The 27,958-nt window shown below is 39.2% G+C and overlaps 1 protein-coding gene across 1 annotated transcript; it reads right to left on the bottom strand.

The window, feature by feature from the left end:
* Positions 1–14: 14 nt before the first annotated feature.
* cdca8 (cell division cycle associated 8) lies at positions 15–27,930 on the bottom strand. The gene is made up of 11 exons (XM_073034647.1): positions 27,820–27,930; positions 22,712–22,817; positions 17,844–17,972; positions 16,390–16,430; positions 14,372–14,459; positions 5,840–5,922; positions 5,163–5,230; positions 2,613–2,699; positions 2,253–2,370; positions 2,009–2,095; positions 15–313 (listed from the first exon to the last, which is right to left on the bottom strand). Exons 2-11 carry the CDS (start codon positions 22,809–22,811, stop codon positions 278–280), a joined length of 837 nt encoding a protein of 278 aa, XP_072890748.1. The 5' UTR covers positions 22,812–22,817; positions 27,820–27,930; the 3' UTR covers positions 15–277.
* Positions 27,931–27,958: the final 28 nt, after the last annotated feature.

The raw sequence follows: 27,958 nt of genomic DNA, 5'->3' as shown, positions 1-27,958 counted from the left end.
GACTACAAGAACTGTTTAACACAATAACAACTTTATTTTGAAGGTAAGGATACAAGAAAAAAAACAAGAAAATTCAATGCAAGGTCAAGGCAGAAATAAGCACTGCATGAAACTCAGTGACAAGAACAGCTTGCTTGTGCAGTTGTTAATTTAAATCAGCAATGTTATTCCTTCCGAAGGTAAAATCCATAATGTTTATTAATAAATGTTTATTTACTACAAACCATATGTCAAATTTCAAACAAGTCACATGAATTATATTTTGTCAACTTTGTTTTCACTTTCTCATCTTCATCACTTCATTGAGTTTATGCTACAAAAAAGAGAAAATTAATCAGAATGCTGTAGTTTGTAACATTTATTGCTCAATTCTCACCTATTTTTCAAGCCAACACAGTTAATTCTGGTTAATTATTCCCTCGAAAAGTGCAGAAGTTGCCAGGGCCTTAGCAGAGACAGGAGAGGTACCAGTGGATTGGAGGATAGCCAAGGTTGTTCCACTGTTTAAGAAAGGGTCTAAAAATAAACTAGGAAATTATAGGCCGGTAAGCCTGACATTAGTAGTGGGAAAGTTATTGGAAGGTATTCTAAGGGACTGGATATCTAAGTATTTGAATAGACATGGACTGATTAAAGATGGTCAGTCTGGCTTTGTGCATGGTAGATCATGGTTAAACAATCTTAGTATTTTAAGTTAACAGGAAAGCTGATGAAGGCCAGGTAGTGGATATTGTCATCGTCAACTTTAGCAAGGCATTTGTCAAGGTCCCACATGGGAGGTTGGTCAAGAAGATTCAACCATTTGGCATCCAGGATGATGTAGTAAATTTGACTAGACATTGACTTTGTGGAAGAAACTAGAGTAGTAGTAGATGGCTGCTGGAGGTCCCTGACTAGTGTTGTGCTGCAAGGATCAGTGCTGGATCTATTGTTATTTGTCATCTATATAAATGATGAGGATGCTAACATGGGCAGCTGAATCAGTAAATTTGCAGATTGCATCAAGACTGGAGTGTAGTGGACAGCGAAGGTGGCTATCGTGGTTTGCAACTGGACCAACTGGAAATGGGCTGAAAAATGGCAGATGGAATTTAATGCAGATAAGTGTGAGGTCCTGCGCTTCAGGACCAGCTGGGAATACAGGTCCCCAATTCATTGAAAATGGTGTCACAGGTAGATAGTGTCATATAGAAAGCTTTTGGCACATTGGCCTTCCAAAAAAAAAAAAAAAATCAAATCAAAGATTGAGTACAGGAGATGGGATGCTATGTCAAAGTTATACAAGACATCGGTGAAGCCTAATTTAGAGTATTTGGAGCAATTTTGGTCACCTACCGGGAGGAAAAATGTAAACAATGTTGAAAGTGATTTTTGGATGTGTTCTTTTTTTTTTTAAAAACTACATTCATGGAGATATCATAACTTAGATCAAATAAGAGAATAGGTTAGTCATTTAATAATGACTTAATGGCTAATGAATTTATAAATGACTTAGTCAAAATGATGTAATATTTATTGCTGATCATCTAAATTTACATCTCAAAAAAGGGGCTCAGTGATGCATTATCCTACACAACTAAACTGGAGATGCACAATTCACAATATGCTTTTCATAGCTAAGAGATAAATATTTTCCAGTGCTAGGAAATTAACATTTTATAATTTCCAGCTTTTCTCAAGAAACAAGCATTTTTCCTTCAGTTTTTACACAATGTTTAAGCAAGATTGCCATACTCTTTTCCTTTACCCATCTCTCACATTCTGCTCTAAAAACTGATAACCAAGTTAATTACTTGAATGTTAAGAAAAGGCACTTTCAATGTCACTAATAAATATGGAAAATTACATTAGACATGCATAAAGGCTCAAGAATTTGGCATAAAGGCTCAAGAATTTGGACAGCTGACTTGACAGAGGATCACATTAGTAATTAATTATAACTATATTATAGTTATTCAAGGCATTTGCAAATGCAATCAGTCAATACATTTAAAGATGAGATACTTACTGATAGTTGTTCAAAAGATTTAAGTGTGTGGTCATCCAGTTGACTTAAATCTGTGCTGGTAATTTTGCTGGCTATAAATTGTTTGCTCTGCGGTACAGGATACAAAATGAAACTTGTTAGAATCAAGTCAGCTTTCTATCTGCCCAAAGAACAAGTAGAAGCTAGTAGGCACTTTAATTAGAGAACAAAACAATGGAAAACAATTGCAAAATTTTTATAATGAACTCTTGTCAGTTCAACTCACCTGTCCATCCCCAGTTGGAACACTGATTATCATTTCTGTGGGATCAGCAAGTGGGCTTCCTGTGAAACTAAATACACGCTCCCCTACTTTCCGCGCACGAGTTGCTGTCTTTGGAAGTCTAGGTGAATCATAAAGGTGACATCAGCTACTAAATACAAAAATCATTTAAAAACATAAATCCATATAGCCTCTGAAACCAAGTTTTTTTCCTCCCCATATAATCAGAAATGATAAAGATTCTTGTGTAGATTGGTTTACCAGCACCCCAGTTTTATCTTTGATACCAAGAAATGACAATCTCATAGAATAGAGAACAAAACCTCCAGTTTAGTTGCTTCACTAAATATTTGCTAAACTAACCGTGGATTAAACTTGGGTGTTATCAGCGGCGTGGGTCCCCAAATATCAGAAGTATTTGTAGAGCTGAGTCCTTTGTTTCGACTTGTCCTGTTTAATGAAAAGATTATTAGAAGTTAAATTAACTGCAAAAAAAACAGCAAAGTGTTCCCCAACTACCTCAAATTTAGCACCTAGGATCTACAAGCAACAGAGGAATTTTGCTACTTTCATATTCCAAGCTAATCTTCAGAGAACAAGCTTTCAGTTACCTCTTCTGTTTAGAGAACAAGAGGAAAAAATCTGCAGAATAGAGCAGTTAATGTATAAAGAATTCTAGTTCAGATGTCAATCTCCTGGTTTCTTATCCTTGTACACCAGAACACAAGATAAAGAAAATATTGTACAGGTAACCATATCAAGCCAAGTTCAAATCAGGTGTGTTGGATTGAATGCTCGCACTTGTGAATTGGATCAATTAACCCATCATTGTCAAAAAGTTTTGATGTTAAACATATTCGTGCAAAACTTTCAGTGTTGTACCGCATATTATAGAATCACTAATAATGAGACCATTTCAGTATCAATTACAAAGTATATTAAAATTTAAACCCCTTATGCATCGCACCAATGAAACAATATTCGTTGAGGTTACTGTGCCTCAGGTTATAGAAATGATAATCTGAAAAAGGATACAATCAGGAGGTCACAATGGTGCATCTCAAAGGAAAATGTTTAAATTTCAGTATTTGATTATGAATTCCAGATTAAAATCCTTATCCTAAAAAAAATCAATCTAGCCATCATTAAAAAATGATGAACGGCAACCAATCACAATTGGATTGATTGCTTTAAGGGCCTTTACTTAAAATTCTTGCTGAACAATTAGCAAATACAATTGTGATTAACAACCAGAAGCATTTTATAACTGCCACCCCTGGTATAACCAGAACATCACTATTTATTGATTGGTGCCAAGAGAAAGTAAATACCAAAAAAAAAAATGAAGCAGTTCTGATAAATGAAATACTCAACTCGATGAGGCAGCTTCAGTGACATCTTTAAATCAATTAGATGACCAATCAGTGTTTGAAAGCCACACATTGAGAGAATAGTACAAAAAGAGAACAGTACACAAGTATAGTGGATTTCAGTTAATTGGGATACATCCGGACCAGTACATTTTGGCCCAAATATGCAGCTCCCCAGTTAGCCAATGTTTCATCAAAATAGTTAAAAGGTATTAAGGCAAGCATTATTTATTGTTCAGCTTAGAACACTACTAATATTACAGTTCCATTAAACAGTATTAGTTCTTCATCGTTACTGACAGAGGAATTTTTCCTATTCACGCTGCCATATTCTTTTGATTGACTAAATGAACAAAATTAGCGGACACCTAATGCAGATAGGCGATTCCCTTCACCGCCTCCCTGCAAGAAGCAGTGACAAAGTAATAAAAAAAAAAATTTCAGGAATGACTCCTTTTTGAATTGGCACCCAGCAACCTGGATAATAAAGCACAAGCACACACAACTAACACCATTTAAAAATTTTCTTCCAAGCACGGTGCAGTGTCTAACAGCCACACAAGTTCACGTGACCGAATCTAGTTAGAAACAGTTTCCTGTCCCGATTAAGCAGAACAGTATCCCGACTAAACAAAGGGAACCCTGACTATTTTCTCAATTTGTTTTTGTTTTTTTTTATATAAAAGTTGTCCCAAATATGGCCCAATTAACTGGAATCCACTGAACTTAGTAAAATACTAAAGTGAGCTTTATAATCAACCTTTTTGGAAAATACACTTCAATAAAATGCAATGGAGGGAATTATGGCTATATAAAAAAACTATTTTATTATAATCATGCCACAAACATCAATCCTGGACAATACATTAAAGGAATACAATGCAGATTTGGGAAAATGCAGTGTACAACTAGCACTGGAACGTCAAAGCTCAATTACAAAAGATTATGCAATTAGTATTGAAACCAAGGAGGATATGGGGGAAGGTTAATTGTCCGTAATATTAAGAGGCAAATGATTGGGTGGGCAGGGAATGCATGGAAAGTAACAGGCAGCAGTGCACAAAAAAAAAAACTAGGAAAGATTTTTATACGCAAAAACTGTTACAATTGTTGAATACTCGTTTGTGTTCAATTATTAGGTCTATTAGCTGACAGAATGGAATATTCTGCTGTACATGACTGCTTAAAATAAAAAAAATATGAAGTAAATACTGGTACTGGCATTAGATCACAGAATAGTGGGTGAGCTCCACTATTAATTGGCTTTTTTCTAGTTTAAGATATTTACTATGGGAAATGCAAAGGATGCATCAGTTATAGAACATGCTCAGAGTAGACAAGAACTATATAGGCTGAAAACAATTGAAGACCCACATCAGAGGTTATTTGAAACATTGGTCAAAGTGGCAAAAATATTACACCAATCAAAGCTACTGCTTGGTTGTAAATGTTAAAAGTTGAAGTACTTGTCACTTTGCAATCTCAACTGGTAAGCTCATCAGGAGAGTGGAAGTGGATGAGTGTGGTACTGATGAATATTTACCTTCTAGTCCGACCATTTGTGGTACATGGAGGTCTACTTTTAGCTGAGAAGGTAACGCCATGCTTAGCCTACAGGACAATAATTTTTAAAATAACATTTCAGAATATTAGACTTGGGAGAACTTGTATAATCAAAACAATACATACAAAAAAAGAGATCAAACATCCTTAAATTTCAGCAGAACCCTAATCCTGAGGACTACCATTGATCAAGTTCCATCAGTGTCTTTGACTATGGAATTTTGAACCAAAGTTTCATAAGAACAGATTTTAATTTGTTAGACTGCACATCTGACTAGTTTGTTAAACTATACTGGAGTTGCTTGAGTAGAGAACAACACTCCTACATTCTAATTTCATATTACAATTACAGTAAATGCAATTTATGCAGATTTAAATTGTTAGTCAAATTGCAATAGGCAGATTTGTTTACCTACTGATTATGTATATAATGTATATCAGTCCCTTAAATCTGCTTCGCCATTTGATAAAAGCATGGATAATCCGAATGTAAAATCAACTCCATTCCAATTTACCTCTTCACCCTCTTATCAAGTTTCAATCTACCTCCAACTTCATTTCTTCATTTCCATCTCTGCCAGCCACTGAGGAAGTGTGTTTCAAAAACTTTTCAAGTATTCTTGTGGATTACAACAGCTCCATTACAAAGATACTCACTTTCCGTAGCATTTTGGCTGCTGGAGAAACATTTTCACTCTCGTTTACAACTGTGTCATTGGTAAGCTTTGCTTTTTGTTTACCTAGAGGGTAATGGTATTTAAATTAAAACATTTATAGACATGTATTATAGTTAGAAAAGGTAGAGAAAATGGCTAGACTTAATCAAATCACTAACTAACATAATACTAAGAATAATCCCCGATAGATTTTGGCATTTAAAATCCAAGGTTCTTTTAGAAATCAGGAGCAAAACAAAATTTTCTGCTTCACGGTAGTTTTATTTAGAATTGACAGAACAGAGGGAGCAGAAGCAGGTAGCAGGTTTACAGAAAAGAGGCTAAGATTAAGACCAATATGGCACTGCTTTGTGTTCAGCTATTTTATACCCATTGAGATAAGAATATTCCATTCTAATCTATAGATAAGAATTTACCAGTTAGAAAGTACTTATTCACTTAATGCAGAACAAAGCTTTCAGTGCTTTCCAGAATTATATTTTATACAGCCACTAGAGGCACATTAAACTTATGCATATAAAGGCTACTGAAACAGCAAAGGAAATAACAATTAAACAGTTGGATTCAACATCTATCCTAATTCGAATAAGACCATAAGACGTAGGAACAGAATTAGGCCAGCTGGCCCAGTCTGCTTTGCCATTCCTCTCAACCCTGTTCTTCTGCCTTCCCCCAATACCTCTGACCCCTTTACCAAGCAAGAACCCATCAACCTCTGCTTTAAATATAGGCAATAACTTGGCCTCAATCTATGGCAATTAATTCCACATATGCACCACCCTCTGGATGAATAAATTCCTCCTCATCGGTTCTAAAGGGACATTCTTCTATTCTGAGGCTGTGCCCTGTTCATAGAGTCTCCCATTATTAGAAACATCCTGGACGTCCACTCTATCTCAGCCTTTTAATCTTCGATACGTTGCAATGAGATCTCCTTTCATTCTTTTAAACTGCAGCTAGTACATACTCAGAGCCATCAAATGTTCCTCATACATTAACCCCATTCATCCCCAGAATTATTTTCGTAAACGTCCTCTGGACCCTTTCCAATGCTGACACATCCTTTTCAAGATATAGAGCTCAAAATTGCTAACACCTCCAAAAGTAGTCTAACAATTCCTTGTACTTTATACCCTTGCTTTCATATTCTAGTTCTCTCAAAATGAATGCTAACATTGCACTTGCCTTCTTTACTACTGACTCAACCTGCAAGTTAACCTTTAGCCAATCCTGCACTAGGACTCCCAAGTCTCTATACCTCTCAGATTTCTGAATTTGCTCCCCATTGAGAAAATAGTCTACATCTTTATTCTTTCTACCAAAGTACATGATCTTACACTTCTCTACATTGCTACTTATATGCCACTTATTTGCTCATTTGCTGAATCAGTCCAAATTCTTCTGCATACTCACTGCTTTCTCAACACCATCTGCCCCTCCACCTATCATCCACAAATCGGCCACAAAGCCATCAACATTGCAATCCAGATTATTCATATATTAAATGAAAATTAGCAAACCCAAATGCTGACTTTTGGACAGATGCACAAAAGTTAACACTGCAATAGGCCTTGGTATTTATGCATCAACCAACTTGAACAGCTTTAGATTTTATTTTCTTTATTTGCCCTTGATTTTTCTCTGTATTTGAGAACACGAACCAAGAGATGTATCCTTGAGAATACAAAGTGAAATCTGAAATGGGAATAGGTTGTTAAAATTTCCACAATGTGCAATGACAACAAGACAAGGCACCATTCATTCAGTGACACTGGGTTTGCACTTACCGGATTCCACGCCCCAAAAGGGCAGTTTTATTTTGCTGCCAATGAACCAATTCCCTTCTACACTACTCCAATTTGATGCTCAACTAACTCAAAGCAAATAGTCAAACTGCAGGACAGGAATAGGTTGTTAAATAATGCTCCAGAGATTACAGAAATATGGCTAAAGGGTAGGAACTGCTGCTTATATTCTTAGTTCAGCATGTCCAGATGAGATAGAACAGGAAAAGTAGGAAAATTGTTTTAGTATCTTGTAGTAGTAGAAATAATATGCCAAGAGCTACAGAATAGCTACTACAGGTTGAACTAATAAAAAGATCTTGTGCTTCTGAGTGTATTGCGAATCTCTTGTCAAAGAGAGACAAGTGTAAATATAGAAACAATGGAACAATCACTGTGAAGATTTCAACCAGCCTAATAGCAACTAGCATAAAACAGAAAATCAGAATCAGCTGTATCATCACTAGTGCATGTCATAAAATTTGCTTTATGGCAGCAGTACAGTGCTATACATAAAATACACTACAAGTTATAAGAAATATATACACATATATAAGAATATAGACACACATACATATATAAGTAGTGCAAAAAAGTGAGGCAGTGTTCAAAGGTTCATTTGTTATCAAAGTATACAACTCTGAAATTCTTCTCTAGATAGCCACAAAAACAAGAATGGCAACATGATCATTAACTCCAAATCCCCCCCTCCCTGAAAAAAAAATGGAGACACATTGACCCCTTCCAAATCTGCCTCCCACACACACACACAAAGAAACCTTAAGCAAAAAAAAAACTGTAAGACAGGGAAAAAAAGCCTATAGTCCAAGTCTACATCCAAATCCCAGAAAATCAAGCTAACATTCTCCAGGCACAGCGGCAGGCCTTTCATCTCCAGCAGCAAAGCGATCCCCTAGCAATAGAAAGGCAGGTAGCTAGTGCTGATCTTCTGCATTCGCCTTGATGTTTCAATCTCCCTCATTGCTTTAATTAGCAAAATAGTCAAACACCATCTCATACCCTGTCCCTCAGCCTGATGTCTCTGCCTTCCGGAATCCTCTTGGAGACTGCAGAACACTGAAACACTCAAGCAATCACCAAACTTCATATTACAGGCTCCAAGAGTTCCAGAATCATATTCAAGACGAAAAACAAACACAAGAGACATAAAACTGAAATGTATGGTTTAATGATCTATCCAGAAGATGTCAAGGTTGTATTCTTGACGGGAATATTCGTGGGTTCATTGTCCATTCAGAAATCTGGTGACAGAGCTGAAGAAATGTTTCTAAAATGTTGTGCATCTTCAAGTTCCTTAACCTCCTCCCTGATGGTCATGTCCTAGGTGGTGAGAGTCTAATGACAGATGCTTTTTTTTTTTTTAAGATGTTCTTTACTCCTTGCAGAGCAGTGGCCCCTCCATACTAAAATGCCCTCCATGGGACAGCTGTAGAAATTTGCTAGTCTTTGGTGACTTAGCAAACCTTTTCAAACTCCCGCTGCTGGCACGTCCACTTCGTAATTGCAACAATATGGTGGGCCAGGATAGAACACAGATGTTGACTCCCAGAAACTTGAAACTACTCACCCTTTCCACTGCTGACTTCTCAATAAGGACTGGTGTGTGTTCCCTTGACTTCCCCTTCTTGAAGCCCACATCAATTCCTTGGTCTTACTGACATTGAGTGCAAAGTTGTTGCTGCAACACCACTCAACTTGTCGATAGATCTCACTCCTGTATGCCCCCTTGTCACCACCTGAGATTCAGCCAACAACAGATATGTCTTTGATGAATTTGGCGAGGAAGTTGCAGAGGAAAGTTCAGAGGCTCAAGTTTTGGAGCTTGCTGCTTAGTATTTAGATTATGATGGTGAACACTGAGATGCAATCAATAAACAGCAGCCTTTCGCAGGTGTCGCTATTGTCCAGGTGGTCCAAGACCAGGTGGAGAACCGGTGAGATTGCTGGATAATCCACTGTAGATCTATTGTGACAGTAGGCAAATTGTCTGTGCCCATGCTTAGACAAGAGTTAATTCTGGCCATGATCAACCTCTCAAAGCACTTCATCACAGTAAATGTGGATGCAACTGGCGAAAGTTGTTGAGGCAGATCCCACGACTTTTCTTGGCCAACAGATGATTGATGCCCTTTTAAAGCATATGGAAACCTCTAACTGCAGCAGTGAGATTGAGTACTGTTTATCCTTCAATTCTCTAGCCAGCTGGTTGGCACAGATTTTCAGTGCCCTACCAGGTATACCAATGGGACTTGAAGCCTTGCAAGGGTTCACCCTCTTGAAAGATGTTCTAACATTGGTCTCTGAGATGGGATCACAGAGTCACCAGGATCTACAAGGATTTGCACAGGTGTAGTCTTATGTTCCCCATCAAAGTGTGCATAAAAGCTGTTGAGCTCATCTGGGAGTGAAGTATCACAGCCATTTATGACGTTAGATTTCACCTTGCAGGAAGTGATACCCTGCAAACCTTGCCAGAGCTGACATGTACCCAATTCTATCTTGAATGTCGCTCAGAATTGTTTTATTTTTCCACTCTTAAAATAGCTTTCTGTAGGTTATACCTGGACTCCTAGAAGAGTTCTCGATCACTGATTGTGAATGCCACAGATCTAGCCCTCAGTAGATTGCAAATCTCACAGTTCATTCACGGCTTCTGGTTTGGGTATCTCCAGTATGTTCTTGAAGTCACATACTCATCCACACAGGTCTTGATGAAATGAATGACAACTGTGGCATATTCATTAAGATCTGAAGATGAATCCTTGAATATTGTCAAATCCACTTATCAGAGCAGTCCTACAAGTGTCCCTCCACTTCCCTTGACCACACCGTCATGGTCCTCACCACCGGCACTGCATCCTCATTCCTGGCTTACAGCAGTGACTAAGTACAGTACTGTGCAAAAGTCTTAAGCACACGTAAAAAAGTTTACACAGTGAAGATGCTTTCAAAAATAATGAGAAGTTTATAAAATGTCAAAAAAATTACAATAAAGAGCAAAAAAACAGTAAAAAGAAACTAAATCAAATCAATATTTGATGTGACCACACTTTGCCTTTAAAAACTGCATCTCAGGTACCTACTGTCCTTAAGTTTTTCAAGAAAATCAGCTGATAAGATTTTCCAAGCATCTTGGAGAACTTGGCTGTAACTCCAAGTCATCTCAGACAGCCTCAATGATGCCGAGATCAGAGCTCTGTGGATATTATACCATCGGAAACAATAAAAAATCTAAAGCGCCTAAAACATACCCAAGTGATCAGATTTGCTGAATTGCAGGCGTGGGATGGCACGGTAGGGTTCTTAATAGTGGTGCAACAGTAGTCAAGTATGTTAGCTCCTCTGATTCTGCAGGGGAGATGTTGGTGCTTACTGGCCAGAGACTTCCTCAAGCTGGCCTGATTGAAGTCTCCTACAATGATAGGGATGTGCTGTCTTGTGAATGGAAACGGTACAACAGGATGCCATTCAGCCTGCAATTCCATTCGGCTCTATGCCCTACAAAAGTCCTTCATTTGAAAGAAGGCTGGACAATTATCTGAAAGGAACTCCCTTCACCACTACCTACAAGTCAGTGCTTTATAAAGATTCATCATAATTTCCTTGCACTTGTACTCCCTGCATCTATTTATAAAGCCCAGGATTCCAAATGCTTTTCTTAAAGCATCTTTTTCGTGAACTATGCGCACATATCGTCAGAAGTTTGTCATCAATTTTATCCTACCTCTTCTCATTCTCCCTATCAATGTGCAACACTTTGCATTGTGCAGTAGGAATTCTCAGCTACCTAACCAGTCATTGGTAATTATTTTCCAATGTTCTATAGATTCAGGATCAGTTCTTGCGGATTGGAGAGTGGCTAATGTTGTCCCACTTTTCAAGAAAGGAGGGAGAGAGAAAACAGGGAATTATAGACCGGTTAGCCTGACGTCAATGGTGGGAAAGATGCTGGAGTCAATTATAAAAGAGGAAATTACGACACATTTGGATAGCAGTAGAAGGATCAGTCCGAGTCAGCATGGATTTAGGAAGGGAAAATCATGCTTGACTAATCTTCTGGAGTTTTTTTGAGGATGGAACTATGAAAATGGACAAGGGAGAACCATTGGATGCAGTGTACCTGGACTTTCAGAAAGTCTTTGATAAAGTCCCACATTGGAGATTAGTGGGCAAAATTAGGGCACATGGTATTGGGGGCAGAATACTGACATGGATTGAAAATTGGCTGGCTGACAGGAAACAAAGAGTAGCGATTAACAGGTCCCTTTCCGAATGGCAGGCTGTGACCAGTGGGGTACCGCAAGGTTCGGTGCTGGGACCACAGCTGTTTACAACATACATTAATGATTTAGATGAAGGGATTAAAAGTAACATTAGCAAATTTGCCGATGACACAAAGCTGGGTGGCAGTGTGAAATGTCAGGAGGATATTATGAGAATGCAGGGTGACTTGGACAGGCTAGGCGAGTAGGCGAATGTATGGCAGATGCAGTTTAATGTGGATAAATGTGAGGTGATCCACTTTGGTGGCAAGAACAGGAAGGCAGATTACTATCTAAATGGAGTCAAGTTAGGAAAAGGGGAAGTACAATGAGATCTAGATGTTCTTGTACATCAGTCAATGAAAGCAAGCATGCAGGTACAGCAGACAGTGAAGAAGGCTAATGGCATGCTGGCCTTTATAACAAGAGGAATTGAGTATAGGAGTAAAGAGGTCCTTCTGCAGCTGTACAGGACCCTGGTGAGACCCCACCTGGAGAATTGTGTGCAGTTTTGGTCTCCAAATCTGAGGAAGGACATTCTTGCTATTGAGGGAGTGCAGCGTAGGTTCACAAGGTTAATTCCCGGAATGGCGGGACTGTCATATGTTGAAAGATTGGAGCGACTGGGCTTGTATACACTGGAATTTAGAAGGATAAGAGGGAATCTGATTGAAACATATAAGATTATTAAGGGATAGGACACACTGGAGGCAGGAAGCATGTTCCCGCTGATGAGCGAGTCCAGAACTAGAGGCCACAGTTTAAGAATAAGGGGTAGGCCATTTAGAACAGAGATGCGGAAAAACTTTTTCACCCAGAGAGTGCTGGATATGTGGAATGCTCTGCCCCAGAAGGCAGTGGAGGCCAAGTCTCTGGATGCTTTCAAGAGAGAGTAAGATAGAGCTTTTATAGATAGCGGGGTCAAGGGATATGGGGAGAGGGCAGGAACTGGGTACTGATTGTGTATGATCAGCTATGATCACAGTGAATGGTGGTGCTGACTAGAAGGGCCAAATGGCCTACTCCTGCACCTACTGTCTATTGTCTATTCTACCTTCACAGTTCTATCTTTAAGTGTATTACTATCTTCCTAAGTCACTTGACCTCTAATTTTAATGTCACATCTGCATTGCACAGCCAAGTCCCAATCACTGAAATATCCTAAGAGAAACAACAGGTGACTTCACTCATTTCACTATTTGCTATTAACTAAACAGCTTTTTAATCAACATTAAGGGATGGCCAGACACACAATGATAGGAAGGAGGGTAATGTACTACTATGACTTTTGTAGTGTACATTGCCCTTAACTAAGATTAGTCCTGCACTACATACTTATCAGGAAAGTAAACGATCATAGGAATTAAGGTAAGCGACAACTGCAAGCAAAGGTTAACAAAGGCATGCGTTTCAGTGATTAGAATGGTACATGAAGCAAGTAGCCATACGATTCTGATTATATTAAAAAGTGGTTGCATTATCTGATAGTGAGAAATTTGATTCAGTTGCAAGAAAATCGTGAGAAAAGAGATAAATGGCATTCAATCCAGTAATGTGAGGTAATACATGAGGAAATAAAACAAAGGAAAGGAAGTATTTCAACAAACAGTACTGAGGGACTGAGGTACCTTGGAGTGCACATCCAGACCCCCCAGAATTACAAGGGGTGTCTAGATACTTTATCCAAGGCAGTATATGGGATTCTTTCTTTCATTGACCAAAAATATCAAGTAAGAGCTGAGATGACGTGACATGCTCAAAGATATAAACTGGGACTTGGAAAACAGTGATTAGAGTCCTGATCGCTAAAGTGCAGGGAAGATATAATAGCATTAGTGAACACAGAATTAATAGAATGTTGCCAGGGCTGTGATGTTTAATTATTAGCAAAGCTGGGGAGAGTTCCTTTGAAATGACATTTAATTAAGATGTCTAAAATTCCAAATACATGGATGGAAACGATCCATTTCTCTTGGGAGAGAACTCAATAACCAGGGGTCAAATCAAATATAGCTGATGGAAAACATTAGATGGGAATGGAAGGTTATTTTATCCCCATCAAGAGGGCATTGAAGCACTGAAAATGCAGTAGAAGCAAAAAATTTCAATACACTTAATGCAACCTACAAATCATTTACCAAGAGCTGGAAACAATTAAATTCAATAGTACACTAGTGCGAGCAAGTAACCTTCTGTCCTGTAATTTTCTACAGTTGCGCAATGACTTTTATGCAAATAAATTGGCACTGCCCGAGGGAAACAGGTTCCTAATTTGGTCGAAAAGAATCATTTGTAAGCAGTCAGCTTTTCACTTAAGCAGAAAACTAAATAACTGTCAAAAACATAACTATTTGTGTAGTTTATTTCATTTAAACATTTACTTTCCTGCTTTCATCTAGAAAAGATTGACTCAGGACATTTTTGAAATTACTGTTAATAGCCTACGTTTTCTTGTAGTCTTCAGTTGTGCAGCATCTTTCAGGATCTCTGATTCAATGGCTTCAACTTCTAAACAGGCAGCATTAATACGTTTCTGTAGTAAACAAAGGTAAAAATAAAATAAATTTTCCAACTGTGTCGCCCTTATTGCCCAGATAGCTAGAGACTCCATCTAAGATTCCAAAAGCAGGCAAAATCATTGAACAATGAAATATTGCGTTTGCTGGTTTCAAATAGGGCAAAAGCCAAGTAAAATGTTTTCTTTGTTTTAAAATTACAGCCTGTGATTTTCTAGGAATAGTGGAACTTAACAAAAACCTACTAATAGTTTATCTACAAAAGAAAGTGAAAATTAAAATAGCTGAGGTACATTACACTGTGATTAGTGCATCCATGACTCACAGCCTTGTCAACATGCAATCGATGAACCGTAGTAGCCTATTCGGGCCCAAGTCAGTTCAGTCATACATAATCTGTGCTGAGTCCTATTACTAAAAGTTTTATTACAGTTTTAATAAAAATCAATCAGGAACACTTCAATTATTCCAGGGTCAGCTACTATCTGAAGAGAATTTCTTGTTGCTGGTGTCTTATGAAAGAAGTGCTTTAAATTACAAGGCAGTGTTGCAACTCTTCAGTTTTATAGTTGCGCCTGTCGTTCTGAATTTCTCCTAGGGAAAAACTTCCTCCATCTCAGTATTTTAAATACTTCCAATTTAATAACAAAAATAAATACAAAGTCACGGTACAGTAAATCACTCAGCCAGTGTGCAGGTATTGATTTTAACCTAATCCCACTCTCCAGCTCTTGATTTATAGACCAAGTCATAGCACAGATGCTCATCCAGGTTCCCTTTAAATACAATAAGCATATTTTTTTTTACCATCACCACTCTTACAAGCAATGACCTCTAGACACCTGACACTTCTGGAATGAAATAATACTTTACAAAGCCCCTTCAGTCATCCTAACAATTAATTTAAGCCCTTTCTCCCTAGTTACCGACCTCCTTGCTTAGGAAATAGGTACTTTACAATATGCTGTTTTTAATTAATTTTACACTCTACAATTAAATTTGCAGCTCACTTTCCTTTGATACAAAGTATTAAATACTTGTCACACTGCTGGTGCTTAGGGCAGCAATGAAGGTCTGCCATCCGTTTCTCTGTCGTGCGCCAACATTCTGGCCTGTACCAGAGCTGTGGACAGGACACAGCTCTGGTACAGCTTCACTTGGGTGTGAATACCGTTGCACACAGATATAGGATTCTTCATTGCTGTTTCTGTAACATTTTTTTCTGATTAGTCAGGGTTATTAGCGCGCGTACACGCGTGCACACACACACACACAGTAGGCTAGAACTTGCTTACCTCACAATCACACCTTTAATTTTAGCATCACTGATAAATTTATTGAGCATGAGGCAGCAACAAAGTTCAAATCACCATAACACAAAAATGCCTATTCTCATAATTCAACCTTAGACTTTGTGAACTTTTCCCCTAAACTGATATTTAACCATGTTATCCTGATGGGATCTGACAAAGCTCTGTATAACAATATTACAGTCTCCCTTTGAATGCACACGCATTGCAAGTTACCATTTAAAGCCAAAACAATGAGGAATTAACTGCATTAAAAAGCAGTGAAATTCTTGCACCAGCTATCTGACAGGTGCAAGGGCATACAATTTGTTATTGCACTGGGTGCCATAAAGGAATTTGTACAGCAGAGTCTCTGCTGCGACTGGATACTCAAGTGTTTTCAATTGGCTTCTCTTGATTACATTTTCATAACCAACTCCAAGTTTATTGTTCACTAGATAGTTCACATCCTAATGCTGCTATAAATTTGCAACAATGATCAGTTACACAAGTTAGCATCAAGTAATAAAGTCTTATTTACTTAATAAAGGAAGTCTTTGAGATCTTACCTCTCCAGAGAGACATTCAAGCCTTAATGCAGCAATACAATTTGCACTAGGCACACAAAAGTTACATGCAACATCAGGAAAAGTCTTACTTGTTCAGCTGCAGCCACCGCCTCTGCACTTCCACCCATAGCTTTAAGAAACAAAATAAGAATAGGCATTTAGTAATACACATACAAGTGGAGATTTTTTAAAAAGTTGCCAAAGTCACAAACTGCTTCACGAAACCAAACACTTGCAATTACCAACATAGTGAAAATGATGCACTGTCCGTTGGCAACCCAAACACATAAGGAGAAAGCTTCTAATGAACATTTATTTTAAACCTTTCTTTATAGCAATTATATAGCAGTATTCAAATGGCTGCATTCCTTGTTCTGAGGACATCCATTCTTATGTCATTAGTTAAACTGACAAGACTATTTTACAAACTTAATGAACAGGGGCAGGTGGGAGGAACTCACAGCACCTGGAGAAAGCCCACACATTCCAGAGAGAGGGGAGAATGTATAGACAATGTCAGAATTGAACTCCAACGCCCCAAACTGTAATAGTGTGGCCCTAACTGCTATGCTGTGTTGCCTTTACTACCACAACACCCTTTCATAAGGTTGCATGAGAGTGTGGTAGTTGAACAATTCACCGACTGCGAAAGGTAGGGATTCTTACATGTTATGACATCAGAACTGTTTGAAGAAAATACTGAAGGAATCATGTTAATTTCCAAGCCTAGAATGGATTTGTAAAGTGCAAACAAATATTGTTTGTGCACATTTTAGTAAATAATTTAACATTTTGAAAACTATAGTTGAAAATGTACTAGCAACCAGCTGGACTCCTGACAATGCAGTTATAAACCTGCTGGATCCCTTATCAGAAGGGACATTATGGTAACAAGACTCTTCATAGCACAATGAAATTGTGGAGGGAACACTGGGTGGTACAAGAAATATGCTAAAGACCAAATAGCTGCAAAACTGATATCTGAGTGAGCTATATTCCCTAGTTGTTTGTCAGACAATGCCATTGGTGCTCAAAGACTTGTGTGTCAATTTAAGAACTTAAACACACAACTTATCTAATACAAATCAGTCTTTCACTATCCTATCCTCCACTGAAGTGGATGTGCAGGTACTCCTTACACCCATCTTCAATCTGGTGTGTATTTCCTACTTTGTAGCTGGAGATTTATCATAGTAGGACTTCCACTTTGAAAGAAACCAGCAGAGGACTGCCTGACAAAACAATGGTGAATTGCTGGCTCTCTCAGTACTTGTGAAATCCCAGATTTGTCAGTTAAACGGGGAAATTCCAACATTTCCACCACCAGAGCAAATTGGTGACCCTGCTACACAGATCCAAACTCCAGAGGGGAGAGTTTAAAATGCTTTTTTTTTTAAAATTAAAAGTTGCCATAAACTTTAAATAATAAAGGCTCATGTTATTCTAGAAAATGCATCACTAACATTTGTGGAGATATTCCCAAGCTCATTAAAAGTACATAGCAGTTATCCAAGATATTCCAAAGTTGTCCGAGATAACTTACCGAGGTATTCCAAATAATTCATTTGTCTCACAGCCATTGGAAGTTTCATAATTGCACGACTGTAATGTGCTTCTACTGTAATGAGCATATTGTTCAAAGCTTTCTCCATCTCTCTTTTCCGCCGTTCAACTGCAAATGAAACAAAGTCTGAGGTGAGGCCAATAGATATTAAGTACAATTACTGACTAATAAATTTACAACTGTTCGGCATCATTCGGAATTCAGTGCCATTATGAGGCTTTTCCCTAGTCATTGCAACATATTTACTAGAAACAGTCCTGCAATATCACTGCACAAATTTCTTCTAAAAACATACAATGTGATTTCCCCCAATAATAGCCATATCCAAATTGATCTGTGGTCTTAACATACGGTATTAATTTTCTGTCCTAGTGCTTAATGCAAATTTTTTTTTTGAAATGGCTACTGTTGAAGGTTAGCACTGAGGTTAAGTGCAACATACCCTTGCCTCAAAACTCAGCAAAAACTGCAACTATACAGTTCCTCGTCAAGTTACAATTGCTTGACACGTCATGCCCGCACATAGGTCAGGAGAATGGAGAGATTGAGCTACCATCTGTTGTGGGACTGCGGACATCTTTTACCATGTGAAACTCTGTCTGAAGCAATATCATAGCCTGGTGCAAAGAAATCTGAATGCTTGAGTGAATTGATTAGAGGGTGGAAAATGTTACACCATTCAAGAAAGGGAGAAGGGACCACCCTGGAATTATAGTCTTACTTCAGTGATAGACAAATTATTGGAGAAGATTATTAGAGATAGGATCAACAAACAGGATTAAGAAAGCATTCTTCTAGGGTGCATTTCAACCTATTATGGAAGTTGTCCTGTCCAAGACCAGAAGAAGCTGCAGAATATAGTGAACATAGCCCAACACATCACACAAACCAATCTTCCATCCTTGGACTTGCTTTACACCGCACGCTGTCGGAGCAGTGCTGCCAGGATATTCAAGGACACGACCCACCCAGCCAACACACTTTTTGTCCCTCTTCCCTCTGGGAGAAGGTTCAGGAGCTTGAAGATTCGTACAGCCAGATTTGGGAACAGCTTCTTTCCAACTGTGATAAGACTGATGAATGGATCCTGACCCGGATCTGAGCCGTACCTTCCAAATATCCAGACCCAACTAGCACTACCTTACTTTCCCTTTCCTATTTTCTAATTATGATTTATAAAAAAAAATTTAAATTATATTTACTTGGATTTGTACTTCAGGGAGCACAAAGCACAGAATCAAATATCGCTGTGATGATTGTACGCTCGAGTATCAATTGTTTGGTGACAATAAAGTAACAAACATTTGAGAAGCAGAGTCTGATTAGGGATAGTCAGCATATATGTGTGTTAAATAGCATTTGCAAGAACGTTGGTGGAGAATTGTAACTATGCCAAAAGTTTCTTCAGATCAGGATTATTCTTTGCCCTCCAAAAGGACAACTTTGTCATAGGGTTTGCAGGCTTGCGTGCTTCAATGACCCAGAGAGCTATGTTAGCTGGAGTCAGAGCCTTGTGCTTTCACTCTTGGTAGAGTAACCTGTGCTAAACAGGTCAAATGGTAGAGGCAACGCTAAGAGTGGTCTACTGGTCCTCCAGCTTCAGGGCAGGTCATGCTTCTGAGACTGACTGAATTGCTTGAGGACATGGCAAAACACAATGATGAAGGTAGAGAAATGGCTGAGGTGTACATGGATTCTCGGAAGGGATCCCCCTCGGTAGACTCATTCAGGAAGTCAGTAGACACAAGATTCATGAAAACTTGCCTATGTGGATTCAGATTTTGCTTACCCATAGAAGGGCAGAGGGTGGTAAGAGATGAAGCATATTCTGCTTGGTGGTCAGTGACTAATGATGTTCCAAAGGAATCTGTTCTGGGACCCCCTTCTCTTTGTGGTTCTTACAACTGACTTGGATGAGGAAGTGGAAGGGGGAGTTATTAAGTTTGCAGATGACACAAAAGTTGGTGGTGTTGTGGATAGTATAGAAGGTTGTCCTAAGTTACAACAGGACAATGACAGGATGCAGGGCTAACTGGAATTCAACCTGGAAAAGTGTGAAGTAATTCATTTTGGAAGGTCACATTTGAAGGCAGAATATAGGGTTACTGCTAGGATTCTTAGTGTGGAAGAACAGAGCAATCTTGGGGTCCATGCCCATAGATCCCTCGAAGATGTTGAGCAAATTGATGAGGCTGTTAAAGACTATGGAGTCTTGGCCTTCATTGGTTTGGGAATTGAGCTCAAGAGCCGTGAGGTATTGCTACAACTCTATAAATGCCTAGACAGACCACATTTGGAATATTGTGTTCTGTTCTGGTAGCCTCATATAAAGCATATAGAAGCTTTAGAAAGGGTGCAGAGGAGATTTATCAGGATGCTGCCTGGATTAGAGAGCATGTCTTATGAAAATAGGCTGGGAGAGCTAGGGCTTTTCTGTTTGGAATGTAGGAGGACAAGAAGTGACTTGACAAGAGGAATATATGAGAGGCACAGATAGAGATCTACACACAACTGGCATAGACTGAGTAGACAGCTACAGATTTTTCCCACTTTGGAAATGATTAATATAAGAGGGCATAATTTTAAGGTGACTGGAGGAAAGTATGGGGTGGGGAATGTTAGAAGTATTAGAGTGTGGTGGGTGTGTGGAATGCCTTTTCAGGGGTGGTGATAGAGGTAGAAACATTAGTGATATTTAAAGAACAGATAATTGAAAGAGAGGGTTATGTGGGGGGGGGGGGTTGATAGGAGGGCAAGGTTAATCTCAGAGTAGGTTAAAGAGTCAGCACAAGGGTCTATACCAGACAACCCCAATAGGCGGACTGCGGGCCAGGTTTGGATTGCGCCGACACATTGGCACCTACGTAAACACACCTGTCATAACATGTGAATAAAGCACTCGCTGCTCCATTTTAACCTCATCCCACAATGTACACTTGGCCTTCGCCCCAGTAGAGCATGTAACCTACTGCGCGCTCTCTGTGGTCCTCGAATAGATGGCAGCACGCACCAGCTACCCGCCTGTCACCTACGCGAATTGTTACGAGCAGTAAGTCACGGACCCTAAACCAAGAACAACATGGCCTGCAAGAAAAAACTCGAAGTCGACCAGAAAACCGTCAGGTCAAATCTGGCTGGACTGATCAGTTTTGTTTTATTTTACAGGACCATGCCAATGCTAAACTGACACACTTAATATACATGCTGTCCATAGCTGTCTGCAAATCAGAAAATCTAAAGTGGCACTTCAACACTATGCATGCTGCCAGTTTTAATGCCAACTACCCTGCAAAATCAGATCAATGCAAACAAAAAACTGCAAATATAACATCATACAAGCAGTCCGTTTCTACTATCTGTAAGTCAACATCTGCACAAGAGAGCACATCAGCTGCATCATTGCATGTGTCACAACAGAATACAGGCCCGACATCAGAAGGATTGCGTCATCCCGTCGCTGTCACTTCTCACACTGATTAGTGAGTGAATCAATTTATTTTTGTCCATTTGTTAATCTTATTGTGGTAACTCTTATTGTGATAATTTCATTTATTGCCACACTTCATACTTCAAATACTACAGAGCTTAATTAAAAAGAACAAATAGATTAAATGAGAGAACAGAAACAGTGGAAAAGGCAGCACTAATAAAACTCAAACACGAGGAAATCTGCAGATGCTGGTAATTCAAGCAACATACACAAAATGCTGGTGGAACACAGCAGGCCAGGCAGCACCTATAGGAAGAAGCACTGCCGACATTTCGTCAGTCCCGACGAAGGTTCTCGGCCCGAAACGTTGACAGTGCTTCTTCCTATAGATGCTGCCTGGCCTGCTGCGTTCCACTACTAAAACTCTGTGTGGAAGGTGATGGTGGTGGTGGTGTGTGTGTGTTTTTTTAAGTCCCCGATGAGTTCTCAATGTGACAGCTGACAGTCGTGATAGCTACAGTCATAATTAAATGGCTGGTTTTGGACTTAAATTTTGTTTCAAGAGTGCATTTTTTTTTTTCCTTGTGTGACCCACAACACAGGCTTTGAGAATCCCAGGCCTAAATTATTACCACTGCCACTAATAATAATAATAATAATAATAATAATAATAATAATAATGGTAATAGCAGCAACATCTGCCCATAAAACAACTTACTGGTGCAATGGATAAAAAAAACCCTAGATGCATTGGCCCTTGGCTTCAAATGCTTGACATAATTTGGCCCTTGTGGAAAACTAATTGGGGAACCCTGGTCTATACAGTGTTGTAATATTCTACGTTTTGGAAATGCCCTGGTTTAATTTCACATTGCACTTGATTAGCCCATGTTTTTAGTTAGGTACACCACTAGCACAACCTGGAGAGAACAATAACTTCCCTCAGAAGGGAAAAGGTGGAATGGCAAAGAACAGAAAATTGACAGAATTTTTAAAAAAAATGACAGAAGTTTGACCTGAAATTATAATATAGCTTGAGAATTATGTAATTAATGGTAAGAGTACAGATAAAGCCAAGTTATTGTGAACTAGCTCAAATTCATGTAGGACCAGCAATAACAGAAAACACTAAATATGAACAGATCAGGATCATCTGTAAAAAAAAGTTAACAGTACAGATAGACGATCTTGCATCAGAAGTTGATTGTTTGCTGAAACTTATTATTCTGTTTAATAAACCAGTAGAAAAAGTACTGACTGTAAAGTCAAACACAAAAAAAGTATGAGTGACTGATGAACACAGAATTACATGGAGGTCACAGGATTAACTCGTTTAAGCAAGACAGCAGTGGGCCAGGGCGAATTGAAATGTACTCCCTGTACAGACTTTGGAGATAAGACCAGTTAACTATAATACCTTCAATGTCAAAATCCTTTAGAAAAGCCTGAAGTTTTTCATGCTTCTTTAAGTCCAGTGAATTATTTTTGCGACCAGTCGCTTTTCGTTTTGAAGGCATTCTTTCCTGAAAGAGGAATTGAAAATAATCTCATACAGTAGTTGTGATAACCAATGCCCTGATTACAGCTTCCTAAGAACAAGAATAAAAATTCTTACTTCACTTCTACTAGCTTTAAAATTCAGATGTTCAAGCTTTGAGTCAGTACTTATTAATGCTAATCCCGCATTTTGGAAGATTAACACCAGTGTACTTACTTGACAAAATCAATTCCCATTTTATATAAATATGATTTAATTTCACCAGAAGTTTTTGAAACACTTCTTCTAACACTATTAGAAACTTAGGACAAGAACATTTGTTAATTATACAAGCATCTCCATTTCACCAAGTCAGTAAATGTGATGATGAAGAGATTAAGATTCCTGAAGATCAAAGGGATAACAAGTAATAGATTTTTTCAATAAATTAAATTAATTAATTTGAATATACACAAATATCACATTGTCATCTTTAGCACAAGAAAGGACAGATCAGAGCTCTTTCTACATACTGAAAACGTAGAACCAGCAGACCCACGTACCTGAATAATTAAAATACTGCTAGACAGCTGCAGAAAATAATGCAAAAGACTAATTGACTGAGTTATATATCAGCTATGATTCTGTGTTATGTCTTTCCTGATTTGGATTGTTACCTTATCTTTAATTATTAGATCTCACTAATTGTAAGTTCACTGCTGTTGTTGATAGCACACATCTTGTCGTTAAGCAATTAGCTTGTTATCAAGACGGCCACTTGTGTAGTTTGTACACTTCAGTCAGTGAGAAGCACTTTGTTAGTGTCGAAGGAATTTCAATTAATATTTGAATCTGCCTCGCGTGAGAACGTCAAGTACTATCTTTTACAACTGGCTCCTTGCTTTCTGTAATGCACTGCTAAATAATAGAACTGCTTTCAACTCCAGCTACGCCAGGACAGGAGTTATCTATCTGTTCAGCTTGAGAAAATGGGAAAAACTCTTTACATTAGAAAGTTTTTGACAAGAACTGGCCATTTGGACCCACAAAGCTTGCCAAATTCTTAATCACAGTGTTTTGAAATAACTATCAAGCTTAGATTCAAAAGTCTCTCAGGTACTACTCTCAACTACACAACTAGGTAGTTTGTTTCATGTGTCTACAACTTCCTGTGTAAAGAAATGCTTTCTGATGTTTGACTGAAATCTCCCTTTAACCAGTCTCTACCAATAGCCCCACATCCTCCTTGATGGATTAACTTTGAATAGCATCTAGCATCCACATTATTTATACCTTTAATTATTTTGAACATTTTTATCATGTCTCCACTCATTCTACGTCTACTTAGGCTAAAAAGATTTAACTCTTTCAATCTTTCTTCATAGCTCACACCCTTCAGACCTGGAATGAGTCTCATCACCCTTTTCTGAACTCTCTCATAAAATTGTACACAGTACACAAGGTGTGACCTCACAAGTGCAAGAACGGCTTAACAAGTGCAACAAGCTTAACAAGAACGGCTCCAGACTTGAACTCCACTGAGTGCATTATACGGTCTAACATTCTATTAGCCTTCCTAATCGCTTCTGTGCATTGTCTGGATGTTGATAGTGATGAGCCTACCAGGACACCAAAACCGTTCTCATACAGAGCACTTTCTAATTCAAGACCCCCTCCCCATTGCATATTTATATCTACCATTTCAACTTCCTGTATGCAACATTTTACATTTACTTACATTCACTTTCATTTATTTATCTGCCCACATTGGACTTTGTTTAGATCTAACTGTATTAATTCTGCTGCCTGAATGTTATACCCTTTCTGCCCCTTCATAGGACTGCAGCATATTAGTAAAACACGAATTCCCCTTTGAACTCATGCTGGCTGTCGGCTAACATACCTGTTTTTCCATCTCATTCTTTATTAACGCTCCCATTCTTTCACCTACTTATTGGTCTATATTTACTAGGGTCAGTGCAATCACCCTTCTTGTATAGCAAAACAATATTAGCCCATTTCCAGTCCTTAGGGATTTCACCAGTCTTCACTGACTTTTGAAAATATACATTAGGGTTTGTTTATATAATCACAGACCTTCTTAAGTACCTTGGATATATCTTGTCTGGTGCTGGAGATGTAAACTTTCAGCTTTCTCAGCTGAAGCAGGAACTCACTTTCTGAGATCTCCAAGTTACTGAAAACCTTATTTTTCTCTATGCTAACATCTTCACAAGTGAATACTTAAGCACAATATGAGTTTAAAGTATCTGCTACATCCTTCTCTGCGTAATTTATCACACCACTATTATTTCTAATATACATAACTTCTGGTTTATTACATAACACCCAATCCAGTATAGCAAATCCCCTAGTAGACTCAACAACAAACCGCACTAAAAAGCCATCTCTTAGGCATTCAACAAACTCACTCTCGAAATCCATTACCAACCTAACTTTCCCCAATTGACTTGCATGTTCAAATCTCCAATGACTATCATAACATTGCCCTTTTGACACACCTTTTCTATTTCCTGTTGTAATCTGTGGTCCACCTCCCAGCCACTGCTAGGAGGCCTGTATACAACTGTCATCAGGGTCCTTTTACCCTTGCAGTTTCTTAACTCTACCCAAGGATTCAACATCTTCCAGTCCTATGTCACATCTTTCTACCAATTTGATGCCATTCTTTATCAGTAGAGCCACGCCTCCTCCTCTGGCTACATTCCTGACCCTCTGATACAACAGAGATTCCGCTCCCAACTACAACCATCCTTCAGCCACGATTCAGTGATGGCCACATCATACCTGGCAATCTGTAATAGTGCAACAAGATCATCCACTTTATTACTTCTACTACACGCACTGAGATACAACACCTCAATTATTTGCTACCCTTATTGAATTTGCATCTTTTTTAAAAATTTTTATTTAATTGCATTTTTAAATGATTACAAGTGTACATCTTTGATGTAGAGATGGTCTATATTATCCTTGAGTTTCCCTATATAGTCCCTTGCACGTCTCACTGTCACCTGACTTTGTAATAACAGCAAACACCCCTTCACCTAAATTAAACCAGTAAGTTGTCAGCAGTAGCAAGTCCACTGACTAATGGTTGCCACAGGGTAATCCTGCAGTACCTCATTAATCAGCCTCCCCACTGTCAATCTGTACCAATGTATTTTACCTTTATTCCCACAATCTATAATTTGCTTTAGATCTATTCAGATGACACCCCAACCAACATTCCAAAGAGACCAAATACACATCATTGACTGTTTTGCCTTTTAGCATCAACTTTGCAGTCAACACCATCAAGACCAAAGAGCTGATTAGGGACTTCAGTAAGGGTAAGACGAGGGAACACAAACCAGTGCTTCAGAAATGGAGTGTGAGAAATTTCAAGCTCCTGGGTATCAATATCTCTGAGGACCTAACCTGGACGCAACGTATTGATGCAGCAATAAAGGTGGCGAGACAGTGGCTATATTTCATTCGGAGTTTGAGGGGATTTGGTTTGCCAACTAAAACACTCAAAAACCTCTACCATTGTACACTGGGGCGCATTCTGACTGGGCACGTCACCAACTGGTATTTGGGGGGGGGGGGGGAGTGGTATACAGCACAAGATCGAAATAAGTTACAGAAACTTGTTAAATTAGTCTCTAGCCTCGGTATTATCCAAAACATCCTCAAGGACCCATCACTAAGGATATCCACCACCCAGGACATGCCCTCCTCACACTGTTACTGTCAGGAAGGAGGTACAGAAGCCTGAAGGCACACTCAGCAATTCAGAAACAGCTCCTTCCCCTTTGCCAGCTGATTGCTAAATGAACATAGAACCCATGAACACTACCTTATTACTCTGTTTTTTATTTGTTATTTTGCACTACTTATTTTAACTGAACTAGTTAATAGACATACATACACTTAATGTAACCCAGTTTTTTCTCTATAGTTATCATGTACTTAATCGTACTGTTGCTGTAAATTTAACAACACATGTCAGTAATATTAAGCCTGATTCATCTTACAAAAAATTGCTCTCAGACATATGAAAGAATTTCTGATCAGACTGAAGATCATGACATCCATTGGGCTTTAACTTTTTCTCCATTAATGCTACCGGACCCAACATCCTTCTACCGGAGCTGCCCACCAGGGTCCATTCAGTTAGAGCTTAGAAACATGTCCTCTAGCCCACCACATCCATGCCAATTTATTTTTTCTGCTCATCTATATCTTTTCTTTCTTTACTTCCTGAGATAGAGCTAGTATGGGAGTAAATGCTTCAAGCATTAGACAGCACAGAACCAACCCCACCATGTCAGCACCAACCTTTGTAACATTTGCACTAAGCATTCTCTGACATGTCATTCCATGGCCTCCTTCACTACCGTGAGGGAACCAGACTCCGGTTGGAGGTGCAACACCTCATATTCTGTCTGGGTAGCCACCAACCTGATGGCATGAGCATCGATTTCTCAAACTTCCGATAATTGTCTCCCACCCCCCAATCCCACCTCAAATCCTTGCCTGTTCATCACCTCCCTCCGGTGGCACCTCTCCCTTCCCCTTTCTTCCAATGTCTCCTGTTCTCTCCCGTCTGATTCCCCCTTCACCTATCAACATCCCAGCTCTTTACTTCACCCCTCCCCTCCTCCCAGTTTCACATAACCTACTAGCTTCTTACTCCAAGTTATTATTTCCCCTCATCCTCAGTCCTGAGGACGGGTCTCGGATCCAAACGATGGACTGTTTACTCTTTTCCACCGCTGCTGCCTGGCCCGCTGAGCTCCTCCAGCATTGCGAGCATTCAAACCGGCTGCATTGCTGTCCAGGCTCGGAAAACTCGAGGACATCTCCAAAAAGGCAGCACTGTACTGTATGTAAAAGTCACCGCCCCGGCGGCTGGACTCCCCAGGGCCGCCGGGCAGTGGGCAGCCCACCCCGTCCTCCTTCCCCACGCCCCGCTCTCCCGTAAGCAGCCGCCTCCCCACCCTCCGGCCCTCACCCCCGGGACCCAACACCGCGATACCCACAGGGTAGTCCACGTTAGATCCACAACAGGCTCCGCTGGTCCTCTCCTCCACACGGCCGCGGCCCGCCTCGCACAGTTTGAATTTCCAAGCGCAACGGACGCACTGACTAAAGCCTACTACTCGACCAATCACAACTCAA

This window comes from Hemitrygon akajei, chromosome 32, assembly GCF_048418815.1.
Source record: "Hemitrygon akajei chromosome 32, sHemAka1.3, whole genome shotgun sequence".
Taxonomy (NCBI): Eukaryota; Metazoa; Chordata; class Chondrichthyes; order Myliobatiformes; family Dasyatidae; genus Hemitrygon; species Hemitrygon akajei.
The sequence above is the reverse complement of the archived record's forward strand: the minus strand, read 5'-3'. Positions and strand labels throughout refer to the sequence as shown.

Excerpts from the sequence above, each read along its gene's own strand:
- cdca8 (XM_073034647.1), bottom strand. The coding sequence starts at position 22,811 with ATGCCTTCAAAACGAAAAGCGACTGGTCGCAAAAATAATTCACTGGAC. Across the intron at positions 5,923-14,371 it reads ACTGAAGACTACAAGAAAAC|GTAAACAAAAAGCAAAGCTT; the intron begins GTAGGCTATTAA and ends ATTACCCTCTAG. Across the intron at positions 5,231-5,839 it reads CAGCCAAAATGCTACGGAAA|GCTAAGCATGGCGTTACCTT; the intron begins GTGAGTATCTTT and ends ATTGTCCTGTAG.